This window comes from Jaculus jaculus, chromosome 12, assembly GCF_020740685.1.
Source record: "Jaculus jaculus isolate mJacJac1 chromosome 12, mJacJac1.mat.Y.cur, whole genome shotgun sequence".
Classification (NCBI taxonomy): domain Eukaryota; kingdom Metazoa; phylum Chordata; class Mammalia; order Rodentia; family Dipodidae; genus Jaculus; species Jaculus jaculus.
The window spans coordinates 31470749-31487342 of NC_059113.1; the positions used below are offsets into that span (position 1 = coordinate 31470749).

The following is a 16594-nucleotide window of genomic DNA, read 5'->3' on the forward strand; positions in this document are numbered from 1 at the left end:
TCTCCAGAGGCCGCCTCTGCAGGAGTCACAAATGGCTGAGTGGTGAGCTCCATTAGCAGCTCCCTGTCAAGGTGGAGACAGGTCCCTTCCACTAGTCTTTCCTCTACTCTCATGGGGCCTGAGGGCTGAGCAGGGAGGGGATAGCGTTTGGATGAGCTGCACCGAGGGTCCTAGCCTCTGTCTTCCCTCTGAAGGTTTTCTGATTCCATCAGCTTTCCCTGGTCCCTCTTCCCTAGATCTTCCCTGGAGGTGGCAGGTTGGGTACCCGGATGAGGTTCTTACCCCCAATCACAGACCAGTGACTATCTTTCAACACTCCCAAAGCCACCTGGAAGGTTAGGAAGTGGGAAGGACATGCCAGTCCTATGCCAGGCCTTATCTGGGCCTCAGATTCCCCTTCCTGACTAGTCAAGGTGCAGGGCAGGCCTCACCTAACACAGCTCTCTGCCACCCTACCAGCAGCAGGGCAGGTTCCTGGGTTGACAGAAGCTTTGAGAAAGATCAGCTTGTCTGCCTTGCCATGCCTCAGGGTAAACTTTGAGTCGCAGAGCCTCAGAAGTCAAAAACCGTCCCCAGCTGTCTTCCTTCTCCCTCCCCCAATCTTGCCATCCCTCACCAACTACCAGTCAACTACCAGTCCACACTGTGTCCTCCAGGGGTGGTGGTAGGAGCCACAGGGCTGGCTGGGGAAGGGGAAGGTGTGTCCATAGGTCTGCAGCCTTGGGGTAGAGGATGAAGGGCTTCAGGGTTAGGATCTGCCCTCATGAGGCCTTGCAGAAGCGTGGTTCTCATAGGCGGAGCAAGAAAGGGGCTGCAGGCTTTCTAACACACAGGCTGGCGGCATGGTAGGGACGCAGTTCCATAAACTCTCCTCAGAGTCAGTCTTCCTCAGGGGTGCTGGGGGAGTGTGAGCTCATGATCGAGGTAGCATTTTCCCCAAGGCCCATCCCCAGGAGGAAAGTTGAGTGGCATGAGAGTGTCCTTCGGACCAGAGGTGCTGGCTTTTCTGGGGGACTCCCGGGCGGGTATCAGGGGGTCTATGACCTTGCCTGAGCTTGTTGGGTGGAGCTGAGGACAGAGGACTGGGGTTGAGCAAGGGGAAATAGTGTTGGTGATGTGGGTTGGTTGTCCTTGTTCAGCCTCACCTCCAGCTAGCTGGGTCCAAGCAGAAGACTTTGGGGATGGGGGTCCTTGCCTGAGTGTAGATACTGCCATGTCTGTGAGTGAAGGAGGCCAAGACTGTGCTGAAGGGATGGAAGGGCTAGAGGGCAGCTCTCCTGGGGGTGGCCTCCATGCTGAGCTTCCTGTCAAAGCTGGACCCAAGTGGGGAGCCCGTGAGGATGTTAGGTCATTCCCATGAGGGGCCATAACTGGGACTGGACCCTGGTCTGATCTGTTAGCTCACTGTCCCTGAGCAAGTCTCCCTATAAAATACTCCGATGTCCCTTGTGGGGCTGCTGAGTGGATTCAGTGAAGGGTGTGTAATGCATAGCAAGTGTGGTGACACTGGACGTGGCGGCTGTTAGAATCCCACCAGCTTTCCCACCACAGATAGGCGCTGTATCCTGAGGGCTGTAGTCACATGGGACAGTGGCAGGACTGGAGGAACCACTCCCACTTCTGATCACTGCGTCCAACACTGGAAAGAGCACCTCCAAAGCACCCAAAGAAGAAACAGGTCCCCCAACCCTGAGCAAAGGTCACAGGTGGGAAGCAGTGGACCCCACATTGCTTTTTTAGTTTTCATCGTGAAAATGTCCAACATACTCAAGGCTGGGGTGGTGTTATGACCCCTTCTACTGTGCCTGCCAGCCAGCGTTTGAGTTAGCTGACAGAATGGCCCTCTTGTTTGATCCATTCTCCACTCATCTTCTCTCTCATTGCTTGCTTCCTCTTCTCTCTATCCTCTCTTCTCTCCCTTCCCTTCTCCCTCTCTTCCATTTTTTTTTGTTTTAAAGCAAATCCTGTTGCTGTATAATTTCATTTATAACACATACTTATAATACTTCTTACAGATAAGCATTTTTAAAAAACCATGGACCAGAATAACCTTCCACATCCTGGTAAATTAATAATTTTATTTGTTTTTTAATTTAATTTTTATTTATTTATTTGAGAGAAAGAGAGAGAGAGAAAGCTCCAGTGCCTCCAGCCACTGCAAATGAACTCCAGATGCATGTGACCCCTTTTGCATCTGGCTCACATGGGTTCTGGGTAATTGAATCAAGGTCCTTTGGCAAGTGCCTTAACAGCTAAGCCAACTCTCCAGCCCCCAATAATTTTATTTTTAAACAAGATATTTAGAAGATAAAAACAAATTACACCTGTATGATGCTGCACTTGTAACTTTTTGCCCGAGTGCACCGCCAAGAAACTTCCTCCTCTGCTAGGAGCGTATCCATTCTCCCCAAACATCTCCTTGAGCTCCTTCGTGAGCCCTTCCCCCAACCCAGGCTGTCCCTCATCTGCTTTCTGCTGTCAGCCAATAGTTGGCATTTTCAGAAAGTGGAGTGACCTGCTCTGTGTGTTTTGCTGTTTCTTTCGCATGGCTGACACTTCTGCTCTCCAGAGTTCTCTTGTTCAGTACTGTGGCATGGGTGGACACATGGGACTTTGTTTACTCGCCCACCTGTTGATGGACATCTGGGCTGTTCCTTTACATCGAGTCTGTGGGGAGGCCTGCTTCCCCCATCCTGAGGTGGTGCCTATGAGTAGAGTCTCTGGACCCTGTGGAAGATGGTGTTCACTTTCTGACAGACTGCTGAACCGCCTTCCAAAGAGATGCTCCTTGTCTGTGTTCTGAGGAGGAACTGCTCTCTCCAGGCGCTCTGCTTCTCTCCAGGCCTGACAATGGCCAGTCCTCTCATTTCTACCTGTTTTAATGTGTCATATGCATTTGTCTTGTCATTATTGAAGTTACACCTCACAGATATATATGATTTATACGTATTTTGTCCCACTTTGTGGGAAGTCTCTGGATTTTTATGAGGTATTAGTGTCTTTTGAAGCACAAAAGTTTTAAAATGTTTTTTTTTTCTTTTAAGTTTAGCTTTTTCTTCATTTTTTAACTTTTTACTGACCACTTCCATACATGTGGACAATATACCATGATCATAGTTTCCCCCATTACCCTCCCTTCTCCCCTTTCTGGATCCCCCTTCCACCAAATCCTTTATTTTTCCCAACTAGTCTCTCTTCTATTTTGGTATCATTTTTTATCTTCCTGTTATGCATGTTTTGTGTCCCAGGCTGACCTCAAACTCGCTGTGTAGTCAAGGCTAGCCTTAAACTGCTGATCTTCTTGCCTCCACCTCCCCAGTGTTGGGATTATAGGCATGTGTCACCATGCCTGGATTTTTAAGAACTTATGTATCTTAAAATTTTGTTTTATTTATTTGCAAGCAGAGAAAGAAAGAAAGAATAGGCATGCCAAGACTTCCAGCCACTGCAAACGAACTCCATATACATGTGCCACCTTGTGCATCTGGCTTATGTGGATACTGGGGAATCAAGCCTGGATCCTTAGGTTCTCAGGCAAATGCCTTAACCACTAAGCTATTTCTCCAGCCCACAAGTTTATATTTTAATGAAATTCATTTTTTTATTTTCTTTCTTTCCTTTTTTGTGACTAGTGCTTTTAGAGTTACTTCCCACCTTGTTTCAGCAAGGACTTTTGTTGCTCACCGCTGCATACACCAGGCTGACTGGCCTGTGAAATTCCAGGCTTCTCCTGTCTCCACTTCCCACCTTACTGTAGGCATGCTGGGGTTACAGATGCTCAAGCTATCACAAGTGGCTTCCCATGGGTTCTGGGGATCCCCACCCAAGTCTTCATGCTTGTGTGATAAGCACTTTCACCCACTGAGCCATTTCCCCAGCCCTTGAGTAGGGTGTTCTTTCCCCATTTGTCTTGACAGCCTGTTTGGAAATCAGGTGCCATGTATGAAGGTTTCTGGACATGACTCTATTCTATTGGTCTATATGTCCCTCTAAATGACAGTACCACACCATCTTGATTACTTCCCCTTGTAGTATTTGCAGTCAGAAAGTGTGAGTCCTTCAATTCTGTGCTTTTTCAAGATTATGTTGGCTATTTTGGGACCCTTGGGTATCCATATGTTAGGATCATTTTGTCCATTTCTACAAGGAAACCAGCTGAGATTCTCCTCCACATGCTGTCAGTGAACAACATATCCTAAAGTCTGCCTACAGTGATAGGTAGACATGTCCCTTCCTATCCTGGGCAAATATACTCCAGTGTATCCTGGAGGTGGGCTCCATCCTCATAGGGTGTGACAGACGATGTTGGAACCAACATTGGAACCCAGACCCTTTTGCTAACTTTGCTAGGCTCCTTTCTTGGGGCTCTTTTCTCCTGTTGCAGTTGGGGTGTGTGTGTGTGTGTGTGTGTGTGTGTGTGTGTGTGTGTAGTAGTGCTAGTAGTAGTGTCTCTCTGCTCTGCAGGACTATGGGGTTCTTGCCTCCCTTGTCTCTTGCCACAGCTCCTCAAGAATGAAGTGAGCTCATGCAGTAAGCTGTATGGTTGGGGGTGGCTTGTGGGTGTTATAGCCAGCTTCCCCTTGCCAGTGTTTGTCACACTCTCCTGTTGCTGTTGTCCACCTTATGTTAGCCAGTAGGTGATGTTCACCCTCTGCTCATGCCATCATTTTCCCCTGCCATTGTGGAGCTTTCTCTCTAGTCTATAAGTCAAAATAAACATTTTCTTCCCACAAGCCGCTCTTGATCAGGTGTTTTCTGCCAGCAATGTGAAGCTGACTATAATAGGCGCTGACCTGTGCTGTTGTGGGTTCTGTGTTTTGCCTAGACTCACAGTCCTGAGGAGAGAAGGTCCTCTGCCCAGACAGTGACAGGCTTTAGGAAGGTCTGTGAGCAGATAAAGGACAGGTGGTATTGGGTGTTGGGATGGCAGCTGAGAACAAGGCTCATGGGGTGAAAGCGGGGAGGAGGTGCATGGGGGGGCGGTATGAATAAATGGGTCCCAACCTCTGTTCCAGGCTAGAAAGCATGGAGCTGGGATGAGCTTTCTATTGCTGCTGACCTGGGCCCTCCAAGGGGACTGGGAGAAGGGGTATTTTGTGGCCTTGGCAACCTCAGCTGTGCTTTTAGTCTTCTGAGCCAAAGGGAGTTCCAGAACTCACCCCGCTGCAGAGGAGCTCTGAGTTTCTTGTGAATACAGGCTGATGAAGAGCTTCCCTCACCATAGGAGCTTGTGGTTCTGGGGAGCTTGAGTTGGGGTAAGGGAGAAAGACTGCCCTTGCTGTCTCACACTGTTCCCACTAACACCTCAGGTTACCTTCCTATTTCGTGCAGCCCCTGATCCTGGTAAGTGACTTCCCTCCCTTCCTGGGCCCTAGAGTCTTACTCACTGGTAGATGGACTCATCTTGGGCAGGCCCTGCTTGATCTTTTGTCAGGTTGGTGGGCGCAGATGGGAGAGGAGGTCATAGAATGTCATGGAGCTTGCGTTCATTCATGCATGCATGCAGACATGTGTTTATCAGCCCCTTCTTTAGCTCTAGCCCCATGTAGACAGATAATGCAATTTAACTTATTAAACCATAGCTACAAGTCACCAGGGGAGTGTGTGGCAGGTGTTCAAAGATATGAGTGGGTTCTGGGTATGGCTAGAATCCTCTGGGAGACTGGGGAGTAGTTCAGAGGGTCAGCTTGGCAGGACGGAGATGGGCCCTGATGCAAGCTGACCCTGACACAGGATGATCAGGAAACTGAAGCAAAGAGAGGGCAAATCACCTGTCCAAGGTAGCATGAAGCAGATCTGGTTCTTGAGCCAGCTCTGTGCCATAGCTACCTGGCTGTCCTGCTCTGTGCCATCTCAGATGCTTAGCAACTAGTCCTTTGGTGAACATGAGGGACTGTCTCCTTTCAGTTGGGGTGTTTTAACAAACCTCAGCAGCTCTTATTTCCACAACATGTAAGAAATATGAAGGGCAATCAAGGTGATGTTTCCAGAAAAAGTTCTAGTCCCCAGAAGCAGCCCTGCTCCCTTTCTCACCCCTACTGAGTTGGAGAGCCACCTCCCAAGGCCTCTGCCTGCTCTCATGAGTCAACTCCCCTGTGCCCAGTGACTCCCTCGGGGAGGAGCTAATGTTAGTGTTTCTGATGAATGAGGCACACTTAGCTTTAATTACAAGCATGACATAGAAAACAAGAGAACCATCTCTGTGTTCTAGTCTATGGTACCTTTCCTTTTTCAAAGCACTTTATTGCCTAGCACTGTAACTGGCCTATCACGGACTCCCAGTGAATGCTGACTGGATGAGTGCATGAGGCTGGCTGGTGGGCCGAGGGATGGGTGCTGTGAGTGGATGGATGGGAGATGGATGGATTGTTCAATAGCGGGTGGATGGATGGTGGATACATGGATGGGAGGCCGATGAAATATGCATGGTGGTAGGTTAGTAGATGGAATGGATGGAGGGTGGCTGGATGGGTGAATCAGTGGATGGAAGATGGATGGGTGTGTGGGTAGATATGGATGGATGCAAAGTAGATGGAAAGGTGGATAGATGCGTGAATGAATAGACAGGTGGTATGAGAGGATATTTTTCACAGCCTTCTTGAGCTAGAGATGGACTCTGGACTTCGGGCTCTAGGCTGCACAGGATGCCCTGCAGATATTCGCTCTCTCTGGTTCTACCTCTGCCACTGGCTTGGCAGCATCCCTGGGGAAGTGTCCTGGAAGACACAGCTGTACACGAAGCAAGGTGGATGGGCAGAAGCAGCTGCCTTCACTGAGCACTTGGCTGGCCCTGGGCGGAGTGCTCCCTGTAATGTGTCATCCCACAGCAGCTGTGACAGGTCCCGTTGTTACTGTAGCAGAGAAGATAACCCGAGTCATCCGGTTTGTAAACACCGGCTCCATGACCCAAGCAGGTCACAAGTTGCTAGCATAACCATGCTTGTACTGGTGTCCCCCAGGCCTTTTCCTGAAACTCTAGCAGTCACAGGGATGGGTCACCATGGGAAGCTGGAATCTGGAAGCTGGAAGCTGGAAGCTGGAAGCTCCTGGTGCTAACACACCAGGATCTTCATGAAGACAGTTTTTGGTTTTTGGCTTTGTTTTGTTTTGTTTTGTTTTGTTTTTTTACCTGTGGACATAGACTAGGATTATCCATTACTTGGGGTGTGGTGACAATGGCCTGGCTTTGAGAGTGTGGGGTCACTGGATGTGCCTGCTGCATGTTGTGCAAGCATCCAGCCAGCAGCCTCCACGGCTCCCTCATGCAACTGCTCCCACAGCAGGCTCTAGCATCAGGTCACACCGGCTTCCTGGTTGTGAATGAGCACTTGAGATGGCTACCTTAAGAGGAGGAAAGATTCCTTCGGGCTCATGGTTTTGGTGGTTTTACCTTGTTCAGTTGGCTGTGTTTGAGCCTGTGGTGGCCTGTGAGTATATGACAGAGTGAACCACTCACCTTAAGGCCAAGAAGTAAAAGTGAGAAAAAGAAAACAGGGTGCCACTCTCTCCTTTAAGAGCATACATCAATGACCTGAAACACTGTTAGCACCCCCCCCAAAGGCTCCATCACCGTCCAGTACTGCAGTATTACACACCAAGTCAAGTCTTGAGTACATGGACCTCTGCGAACACTCAAGATCCAAGCTAGAGCAATAAGTAAAGTTCATTATGGCAGGGATATTTCCTGTCCTGAAGGGTGAGGCTGAGCAGTTTTGGGTTTATGTTACCAGGTGGCTTGCCACTGTGATCTCATTATAGAGATTTTTCACCACAAACTGGGAGCCTGAGTGTTAATATTAATGTGAAAATTCAGAATGTTTAATTCGGGCTGGAGAGATGGCTTAGCGGTTAAGTGCTTGCCTGTGAAGCCTAAGGACCCCGGTTCAAGGCTTGGTTCCCCAGGTCCCACGTTAGCCAGATGCACAAGGGGGCGCACGCGTCTGGAGTTTGTTCACAGTAGGTGGAGGCCCTGGTGCGCCCATCCTCTCTCTCTCCCTCTGTCTTTCTCCCTGTGTCTGTCACTCTCAAATAAATAAATAAATAAATAATGAACAGAATGTTTAATTGTTAGATCATAAACACACACACACATATATATATGTATATATATGTATGTATATGTGTGTATGTACATATATATGTGTGTGTGTGTGTGTGTATATATATATATATATATTTTACAGTGCTTGGGTTGGAACACAGGGCCTTGCTTGTGCATGCTGGGCAAGTGCTCTACTAGTGCACTACATGCCAGCCCTAAATATATATAGGTTTTTCGAGGTAGGTTTCACTCTAGCTCAGGCTGACCTGGAATTCACTCTGTAGTCTCAGGGTGGCCTCAAACTCACAGAGATCCTCCAACCTCTGCCTCCTGAGTGCTGAAATTAAAGGCGTGTGCCACCACTCCTGGCCCAAGTATATATTTATATTAGTTTGACCAAAACACAAGGTAAACTACAAGTAAAAGACCACTGTCTGAGACCAAGGATGTGGTGCCTGTGGTATTGCCTTGGAAACTACTGAGGAGAAGCATGGCTCCTGGCTGAAAATGGCAGGTGCATGTCCCCCTAGGCAGAGGCACATGCCCACTACCTCTTTGCTCAGGTTGGCACATTTAGCACAGCCAGAAGGTAAACAAGGTGCTGTTCCTGTTTTTAGAGTCATAAATCCTGAGAAGAAATGATATTCATATGCCCTAGGCAAGACAGTTGTTCCAGAATGTTCCTGTCCCTCCCCTGGTCTCATCCTCTTACTGCATTGGGAGGTCGATTAAGAAACACATTGTTTTCATTTTAGCTGACTCAGCTGTGGCAGCAAGGAGCTGAGTAATCTGACTTTGCACCCTCAGCCAGCCAGTGACAGTCATCATGAGGACGAGGCTCCCAGGCCTCTACCCCGTGAGCCTGCTGTAATGAGTGACAATGGGTTGCTATTCAGGCATATGCAGAATTCACTATGTTAGTAGCTTCTAAGCAGCCCTGGCACCTAATGCACTGCCCGCTTCTGACCCTTCATTCGATGAAGTGTACAGCTGAGCTGCCAGGCTTGGGGGAGTCTCCCTGAGATCTGAGAGTCTCGCTGTCAGTGACTTATTGATTGCCTTCACGTAACAGCCAGTGAGTCAGAGAGCCAGGAGGCAGGGGCAGCTGTCCAGAGAGCTTGTTGGCTCCTCTTCTCCTTTCTCACGTGGCCGTTAGCTGTCACTAAATTGCTCAGAAAATACATTTATCCTCGACCCTGTCACAGACTAAGAGGCAGGTGGGGCTGGCAGTGTTGGGAAGGAACAGAGTGCCATAGTGATCCTGAAAGGACACCTCTCCCTGTCACCAGAATACCGGGAGTTAGGGACCCCCGTGGGACCTGGGTATTCAGGAGCCATGGTCTGTTTGGGCTTTTCTGAGTCTCAGTTTCCTCCGCTGTGAGGTAGTCTCCCTCCTGCCATCAGAGGGCAACCTTGGCTCCAGCAGGATTTGTTCACCCTGGATGTCCTTGAATATAACCAGAAGTCCTCATTAGATTAGGAGGAAAGATCTGCCTCCAGGGGGTGAGTGAGGGCCTGTAGGTCCATGACATTGGCAACCAGTCTCTTTCTCATCTGACCCCTATAGGCCAGGTCTGACATGGATGCAGTTTCTAACGGTCAGCTTCCTGGACACAATGTACATACGATGAAGCATATACTCTAAGTGCATAGCCTTCTCAGTGGTGACAGGACAGCTGTCACCACAACCCTCATCAGCATTAGAACATCTTTGTCCTCCTTGACCCCTTCTTGGGCCATCTCTAGTACTTTAGCATCCCTTTCTCCTTCTTTCCTTCCCTTCTCCCTTCTTCCTTTCCTTCCTTTCTTCCTCTGTCCCGTTCTTCTTTTTCCTTCCTTCTTATGCTGGAACTGAACCCAAGGTCTCTGGAATGCTAGGTTAACACTCTACCTCTGAGCCACACCCCCGCCTCAGGTACCAGGCTTCTGAAAGACAGAGGTCTCACTCCCAGGACATGGGATTTTAGCAACTTCTGGGTTGCATTTTCCAACCTCCTCATTCAACATATGGAAAAGGAGTCCCTAGAAGAGAAACTGTCTTTTCTAAATGCAAAGGACATAGCTGGCTAAGAACTGGCCCTCAGGCTCTGATTCTCTTGTGGGCCACAGAGAGGGCCCGTCAGGTATAGGGATGTGACACCATGTGTGATCTGTAACAGACTTCAATGCCTTTCTGAGCACATTATTGACTGGGAGAAAAACTGTCAGTGGAGCAGAGGCGGGGCTTAGTGTCACACCCTAGTGGAACCCAGTGCCTACAGACAGGTTGATTAGGCCACATGGGTAGAAAGCCTGAGGCTAGGACCTGAGGGGACCTCCCCAAGGCCTCAGTCTTCCTGCCTGTGCATGGGGAGCATCCCCCATGTCTCCGACTTGTTTTGAGACCAGATGCACTCAAGAAAAAGCACTTGCATGGCTGCAAATGATGAGTCCACAGTGATGGTTTTATTGGTAGAGGTTCTTTCTGGAACTTTTGATCCCTCTTCCCTTGCTCAGTGTTCCCTTGGCAGACACATTTGCCATTACAATGCCAGGTTGTTTCTTCCCACTCAAGGGTCAGGTCACTTGCAAGGTCTTCCTGGTGGGCAGATAGGCACCCATCAGTCCAGAGGCTTTGGAGAGTGGCAGTGTCTCTAAGAGCCATCTAGAATGGACTCAACAATCTGTAAGTCAAGCCACCACTCTCAGATTCAGGACCAGTTTACTGGTATCTGTTCTGTGGGACAAGCACATGGGCAGAAACCATTTCTGGGTGTTGTCCTAGGGCACAGTCCCCCAAAACTGACTTAGCTGGCTATACAGTTCTGGAGCCTCAGCAGTGCGCCAAGCACATACCAGTAGATGCTTGGAGGTTAGTTGAGCCGGACTGAATCTGAACCGGGAAAATGAAGCAGACTGTCAGAATACAAAGTTAAGTATCAATGGATGTTATTAAGAAAGGGAGAAAGAACTGGGGAGATGGCTTAGCAGTTCAAGGCACTCGCTTGCGATGCTTGCACTCCCAGGTTCATTTCCCCAGCACCACATAAAGTCATACTCAAAATGGCGCATGCATCTGGTGTTCGTTTGTAGCAGCAGGAGATGCTAGTGTGCATGTGTGTACGTGGACATACATAAGTAAATAAAATGTAAAAAGAGAAATGGAGAAAGCAGTGCACAGAATAAGAGAAAGCATAAGGAAACCATGTATTCACCAAGAACCCATGTCCTCTCAGCAACAAAAAGATAATCAGCTCAATTTTAAAAGTGAGCAAAGGACTTATTTTGTCCAAAGGTAAACAGATGGCCAATGGGCATGCAAAATGCCAATGAAGCCACTACAGAGACTACTTTATACCTGCCAGGATGGCTGAGACTTTAAAAATCAAAAGAAAAAAAAGCCATGTGTGGGCAAGGATATGAAGAAATGGGAACCCTCACACACTGTGGGAATGTGGCATTGTACATCAGCTGTGGGACAGTTTAGCCTCTCCTCCCTCAGTAAATTAAGAGAGCTCCTAGGTATTCTCCTAGGCATGTACCCAAAAGAAATGACAGGGTATGGCCATAAAAATTTAGCTATGAATGTTCACAGCAGCTTTATTCAAATGGCCAATAGCAGTCACCCCAAATACCCACCACCTTGTGACTAGGGAGCCTCAAGTGGCCCTCCATACAGTGAAGTAAAGGTTTAGTTTCATCTCAAAAATTAAACAGAATGGGCTGGGGAGATGGCTTAGTGGTTAAGCACCTGCCTGTGAAGCCTAAGGACCCCAGTTCGAGGCTCAATTCCCCAGGACCCATGTTAGCCAGATGCACAAGGGGGCACACACGTCTGGAGTTATTTGCAGTGGCTAGAGTTCCTGGAGCACCCATTTTCTCTCTCTCTCTCTCTCTCTCTCTCTCTCTGCCTCTTTCTCTCTCTGTCACTCTCAAATAAATAAATAAAAATGAACAAAAAAATTAAAAAAGTTAAACAGAAGGCAGGGGAGATGGCTCAGTGGTTAAAAGCACTGGCTTGCAAAGCCTGCTAGCCTGGGTTCAGTTTGCCAGTACCCACATAAAGCCAGATGCACAAGTGGCATATGCATTTGGAGTTCTTTTACAGCAGCAAGGGGTTCTGGTGCATCCATATTTTCCTTTTCTCTCTCTGTTTTTGTATCTGTCTGTCTCTCTGTCCATAAGAAATAAATAAAATTAAGAAGAAAGACATAAAAAAAGAAAGACATGTAATGGCCCCAAGGAGTATGCTGGGTGGCCCTATCCTCTACAGTGCACCTGCTAGCTATTTGGACCCTTTGTACCCTCCCCTAATCCTTTTTATTTCCCCTTGTGAAAGAGGATTGAAGTTCCCATGGAGTCCTGGGTGGCTTGCCAGGGCCAAGTGTTGTTTCCTTCCATGGGAGCTGGAGGCCCGAGTCAGTGGCCTTGAGCCAGCTCATCAGTGAGGAGTGGTGATCACTACCCTGCTCAGCAGCTTCCCGGAAAGGCAAGTCTATCTGGGAAGCCAGCTGAGCAGTCGACATTCATTGTAGGGCTAGTGATAGATGACCCCAGTGGTCCCAGTATACCATGCCCCAGGATGGCAATGTCAGCATAGGGGATGCTTTTTTTTTTAATTTTTATTTATTTATTTATTTGAGAGTGACAGACACAGAGAGAAGGACAGATAGAGGGAGAGAGAGAGAATGGGCGCACCAGGGCTTCCAGCCTCTGCAAATGAACTCCAGACGCGTGCGCCCCCTTGTGCATCTGGCTAACGTGGGACCTGGGGAACTGAGCCTCGAACCGGGGTCCTTAGGCTTCACAGGCAAGCGTTTAACCGCTAAGCCATCTCTCCAGCCCAGGGGATGCTTTTGAGACCCTTCCCAAAGGGTCTACTTATGGTGGGGTTCTGGCCTTGGAGAACCACTGTAAATTGAAAATATCAAGTAATGTAAATCAAAAATGCATTTAACCCACCTAACCAGGTGCACATCCCAGTTCATCCTTTCCTGCTTCAACAAACTGAGGACATTAGCCTAGCTCCAGGCAGAACCACAGCCCATTTTATAGTGGAGTGTTGAACCTAATGAAGACCTGATTCCAAAAGTGGCTGCACAGCTCACGGCAGGGGCTCGATTGCTTCCCTGGTGAGTCTGCGGCTGATGGAGCTGTACTCACAGCAACATGAGAGGGGATTCATCATACGTCCCTGGCCCTGGGAAGAACAGAATTTGTTTCTACTAAAAACTTTTCACTTTTGCACCATTGTAAAGTTGAAAACTTCCCAGTAGAAGCACTGTAAGTCAGGGACTGTCTGCAAATGCACCCATATACGTTTATATTCAGAGCTCAGACTTGCCCCCATAGTTAGAGCCCCAGAGCATGAGTTTGGCTTTTGCCTCCCTCCCTCCTCTGCTTTACTGAGTGTTCATCTGTGCACCTGGGCCAGTCACAGTGCTGCAGGAGCCAGGCTGGGTAGCCAGCAGTATTGCAGGGAATTCAGCTAGGGATCAACAGAGAGGCAGAGAGCTGCCTACGTTCTTCCTTCCTTGTTAGCTATGGACCACTGGGGCTCCAGATGTGATTAGTTGAGCAGAGAAAGCAGGAGGCATGGAGGGGTGCAGAGATCTGAGGCACAAACCAAACACGGGGAGTCTGTACCTTTGGGAGAGGCTTGGTCGAACATGGGGTGAGGGTGAGCATCTGTTTCACCCCGCAAATGGACCCTGTGGTTGTCCTTGGTTAAGAGGGTGTCTGAAGCTTCCTGTGGTATCATCCTGCCTCTTCAATGGTGAGACCCTTTGGAATGGTTTATGATGGGATGCTGTGGCCTTCCGGGCAGCCTGATAGTTGGACTCCATATACTTGAGTGACTGCTGGCCTGCCTGCCATCCTGCCGGCACCAAAGTAGGGTAGAAATCCCATGAACTGGCTCTGAGGCATAGCGGGCTGCCTGACTGCCCACGGCTGGTTATCCCTGCAAGTCACCTCCCTTGGAACTTGGCTCATATGTGGGAACACAGGTACTTACCTCCCTGCCCGTCTATGCCCTCCCAGTAGAAATCTAACCTTTCTTCTTCTCTTGGCCCTTCCTGCAGGTAGCGAGATGGGAGCAGAAAACCCGCAAGCTGAGTAAGGCCTTTGGGTCCCCCTACCTAGCCTGCTACTCCCTGGGTGGCGCCATCCTGCTTCTGAATGTCCTCCGCTCACACTGGTAAGTGGAGTGCACAGCCAGGTGAGGGAGGGTGGAGGCTCTGAAACCAGTGCTCCCAAGGCCTTGGGCCATCACCAGCCACTTGGACCTCTGCTGACAGAGGCGTCCTTGTGACCTCAGAAAGGGGCCGATGAATGGAAACAGCTGGAATGGAAGGGATACTGCCAGCGAGAATGAGACATGCCGGGGCAGAAGGCTGACACACAGTCTAGAACCTCTAGGGGCCGGGCTCCAGCCATCTTCCTGCTTTGTCCAGGCTCAGAGCAGTGTCAGGAAGCCATCTGGTCCATCTGTGGGCTTGGGTCCGGTTGTCTTCTCCCTATTAAAGGAGGAGTCAGAGCAGGAGAGCACGTAGGTAATGAGGCCTGGACCTGAGCTTCTGCACAGAGCTGGCCTCTCTGTCCCTGGATCGGACTGGCCGACCATAGGCACCATGGAGGTGCAGCTGTGTAGGAAGGCAGTGGTGTTCTGCCAGACATGGCCTGAGCCTAGCCTGCCTCTTGGTCTTGGGTCCACCTCCTGAGTCCTGTAGGATTCGTGGCCAGTGGCACTGTGTCCACACAGGCTAGGTGAGGCCCACATGGTGCTTTAGCAAGTGGGGACGTGGCCTGGGGAATCTCTACTTCTGACTTGCCAGGACAGGTCAGAAGTTGAGCATGCTGAGATGAAGGAGGTCTCTGGTGGGTGGCTCTCACCATGCCCAGTGCCACTGGGCTCAGTCACCGCTGCTCCCTTGGACGGGGCATACACACACGGCCTCTCCATTCTGCTTAGCCTGGCCTGGCCTTGCAGGGTTGGGGTGTATCTGAGGTAACTAGCTGAACTCCCACTCCATGGCACATGGGGAGCCAGGCAGGGGCATGGGGGGGCTGGGCCAGGCTTCTCCATAGCATAATACCCTCACTGCAGATCCTTGCCTCCCCTCCTGTGGGCCAGGAGCACATGGGGTGGAGTGGGGTTCCTGCTCATTGAACCTCCACAGCGACCTATGCATCTTGGCCCTCTACACTGAACCGAGGTGCCCACTGTCTCCAGACCACAAGAGTGCTACAGAAATAGTGATCCTCAGAGGAAGTGGGTTCTGTGCTACCTGGCCCATAAAGACACTCCTTTGCTGGCCTGTTCACCCCCAGCAGGGTGAGAGTGTGGCTGACGGTGCCACCTTCTTCCAAGGTCTCTCCCTGCCAGGTGGCTGGCCTGTCACTCTGCTTCTGCCTTGGTAGCATCTGGCTGGCCTGCGGATGCTATCTACAGGATCTTGGCCAATCAGTCCCCTCCTAGGCGCTTTCAGAAAGTGGGTGTCACTAGGTGCCTGGCGGCAAGGCATCTCCAAGTTTGTAAAAGCTCCCCAGACAACCTGGAGGGCCCACATACAGCCTGGTCCAAAAGGGATGCTGTCAGGTTAGGGTCTGTGCCTTTGCCCAGGTGTTTTAATCCCCCACAGGTCAAAGGCTTGTTTGAGTTCATTCTCTGCCAGTTCCAGGCAGCTCTGCCCAGCCCCACTGCAGAACCCCTACCAGGTGGGCTCTGCCTCCCCTGTGATCAGCTGTGAGATGCCTCTGCTGGGCATACCTCCTACTCCTGGCTCCTGCTTGGCCCTGTAGGGCCCCAGTTCTTTTGTGGCTTTTGTACTCATTTAAGTGGCTTTGTTAGGATGAGGTCCCCCAACAGACCAAGAGGATCAATATAGTCCATCCGTAGCGGAGATCATCCTACCCTGGGAGTGTGGCATTCTGGCTTCAAGCCCAGCCGCCCTCTACTGCTGTGCCGTCTAAAACCTCCCACTATAAACAACTCTACTTCCCTCCTCGGGACTTACTGATTTGACAGGGGAGAGGGATGGCTCTTTCTATGTAGCCTGGCTGGCCTCAGACTTGCAGCAGTCCTCCTGCCTCTGCTTCTCAAGTGCTCAGGCATGAGCCACCATGGCCAGCTCTCTTGCCTTGCTCTACAGGCACCCAAAGCCTGGGCTTCATATGGATCCTGCTTTCTTTCCCCATGAAGCGGGGCCCTTGAGGAAGAGGCTGCTTGGGGCTCAAGGAGGGGAGAAGCCTACAGATGTGGAGCTGCTCCTTCCAAGGAGGCCCTCGTTCACCTACTGCTCCACACGCGTCTTGCTTTCTGACCCAAGGTGCTGCTTCCCCTTCAGTAACACTCCAGGGCCACCTGCAGAGTTGTAGCCCAGTGGCCCTGAGGAGTAGGGCTCCAGTTAGGAATGCAGAAGATGACAGCCCCTCGAGGCTCCTAGAGTCTCCTTTCTGCAGCCGAGTTGAGGGTAAGCAACCCTAGCACCTAACTGATGTCATCCTCCTACCCAGACACCAGTCAAAGACTTCACACAACCCACTGGATGAGAAGAGCACAGAGAAGCATTA

At 50.1% G+C, this 16594-nt stretch overlaps 1 protein-coding gene across 2 annotated transcripts in view; it reads left to right on the forward strand.

The window, feature by feature from the left end:
- Pemt (phosphatidylethanolamine N-methyltransferase) overlaps positions 1-16594 on the forward strand; it is an 87904-nt gene that overhangs the window by 57487 nt on the left and 13823 nt on the right. For both annotated transcript variants that reach the window (XM_045131042.1, XM_004669050.2), the window contains exon 3: positions 14104-14219. In XM_045131042.1, coding sequence (XP_044986977.1) covers positions 14104-14219 — 116 coding nt within the window. The remainder of the gene's footprint in view (positions 1-14103; positions 14220-16594) is intronic.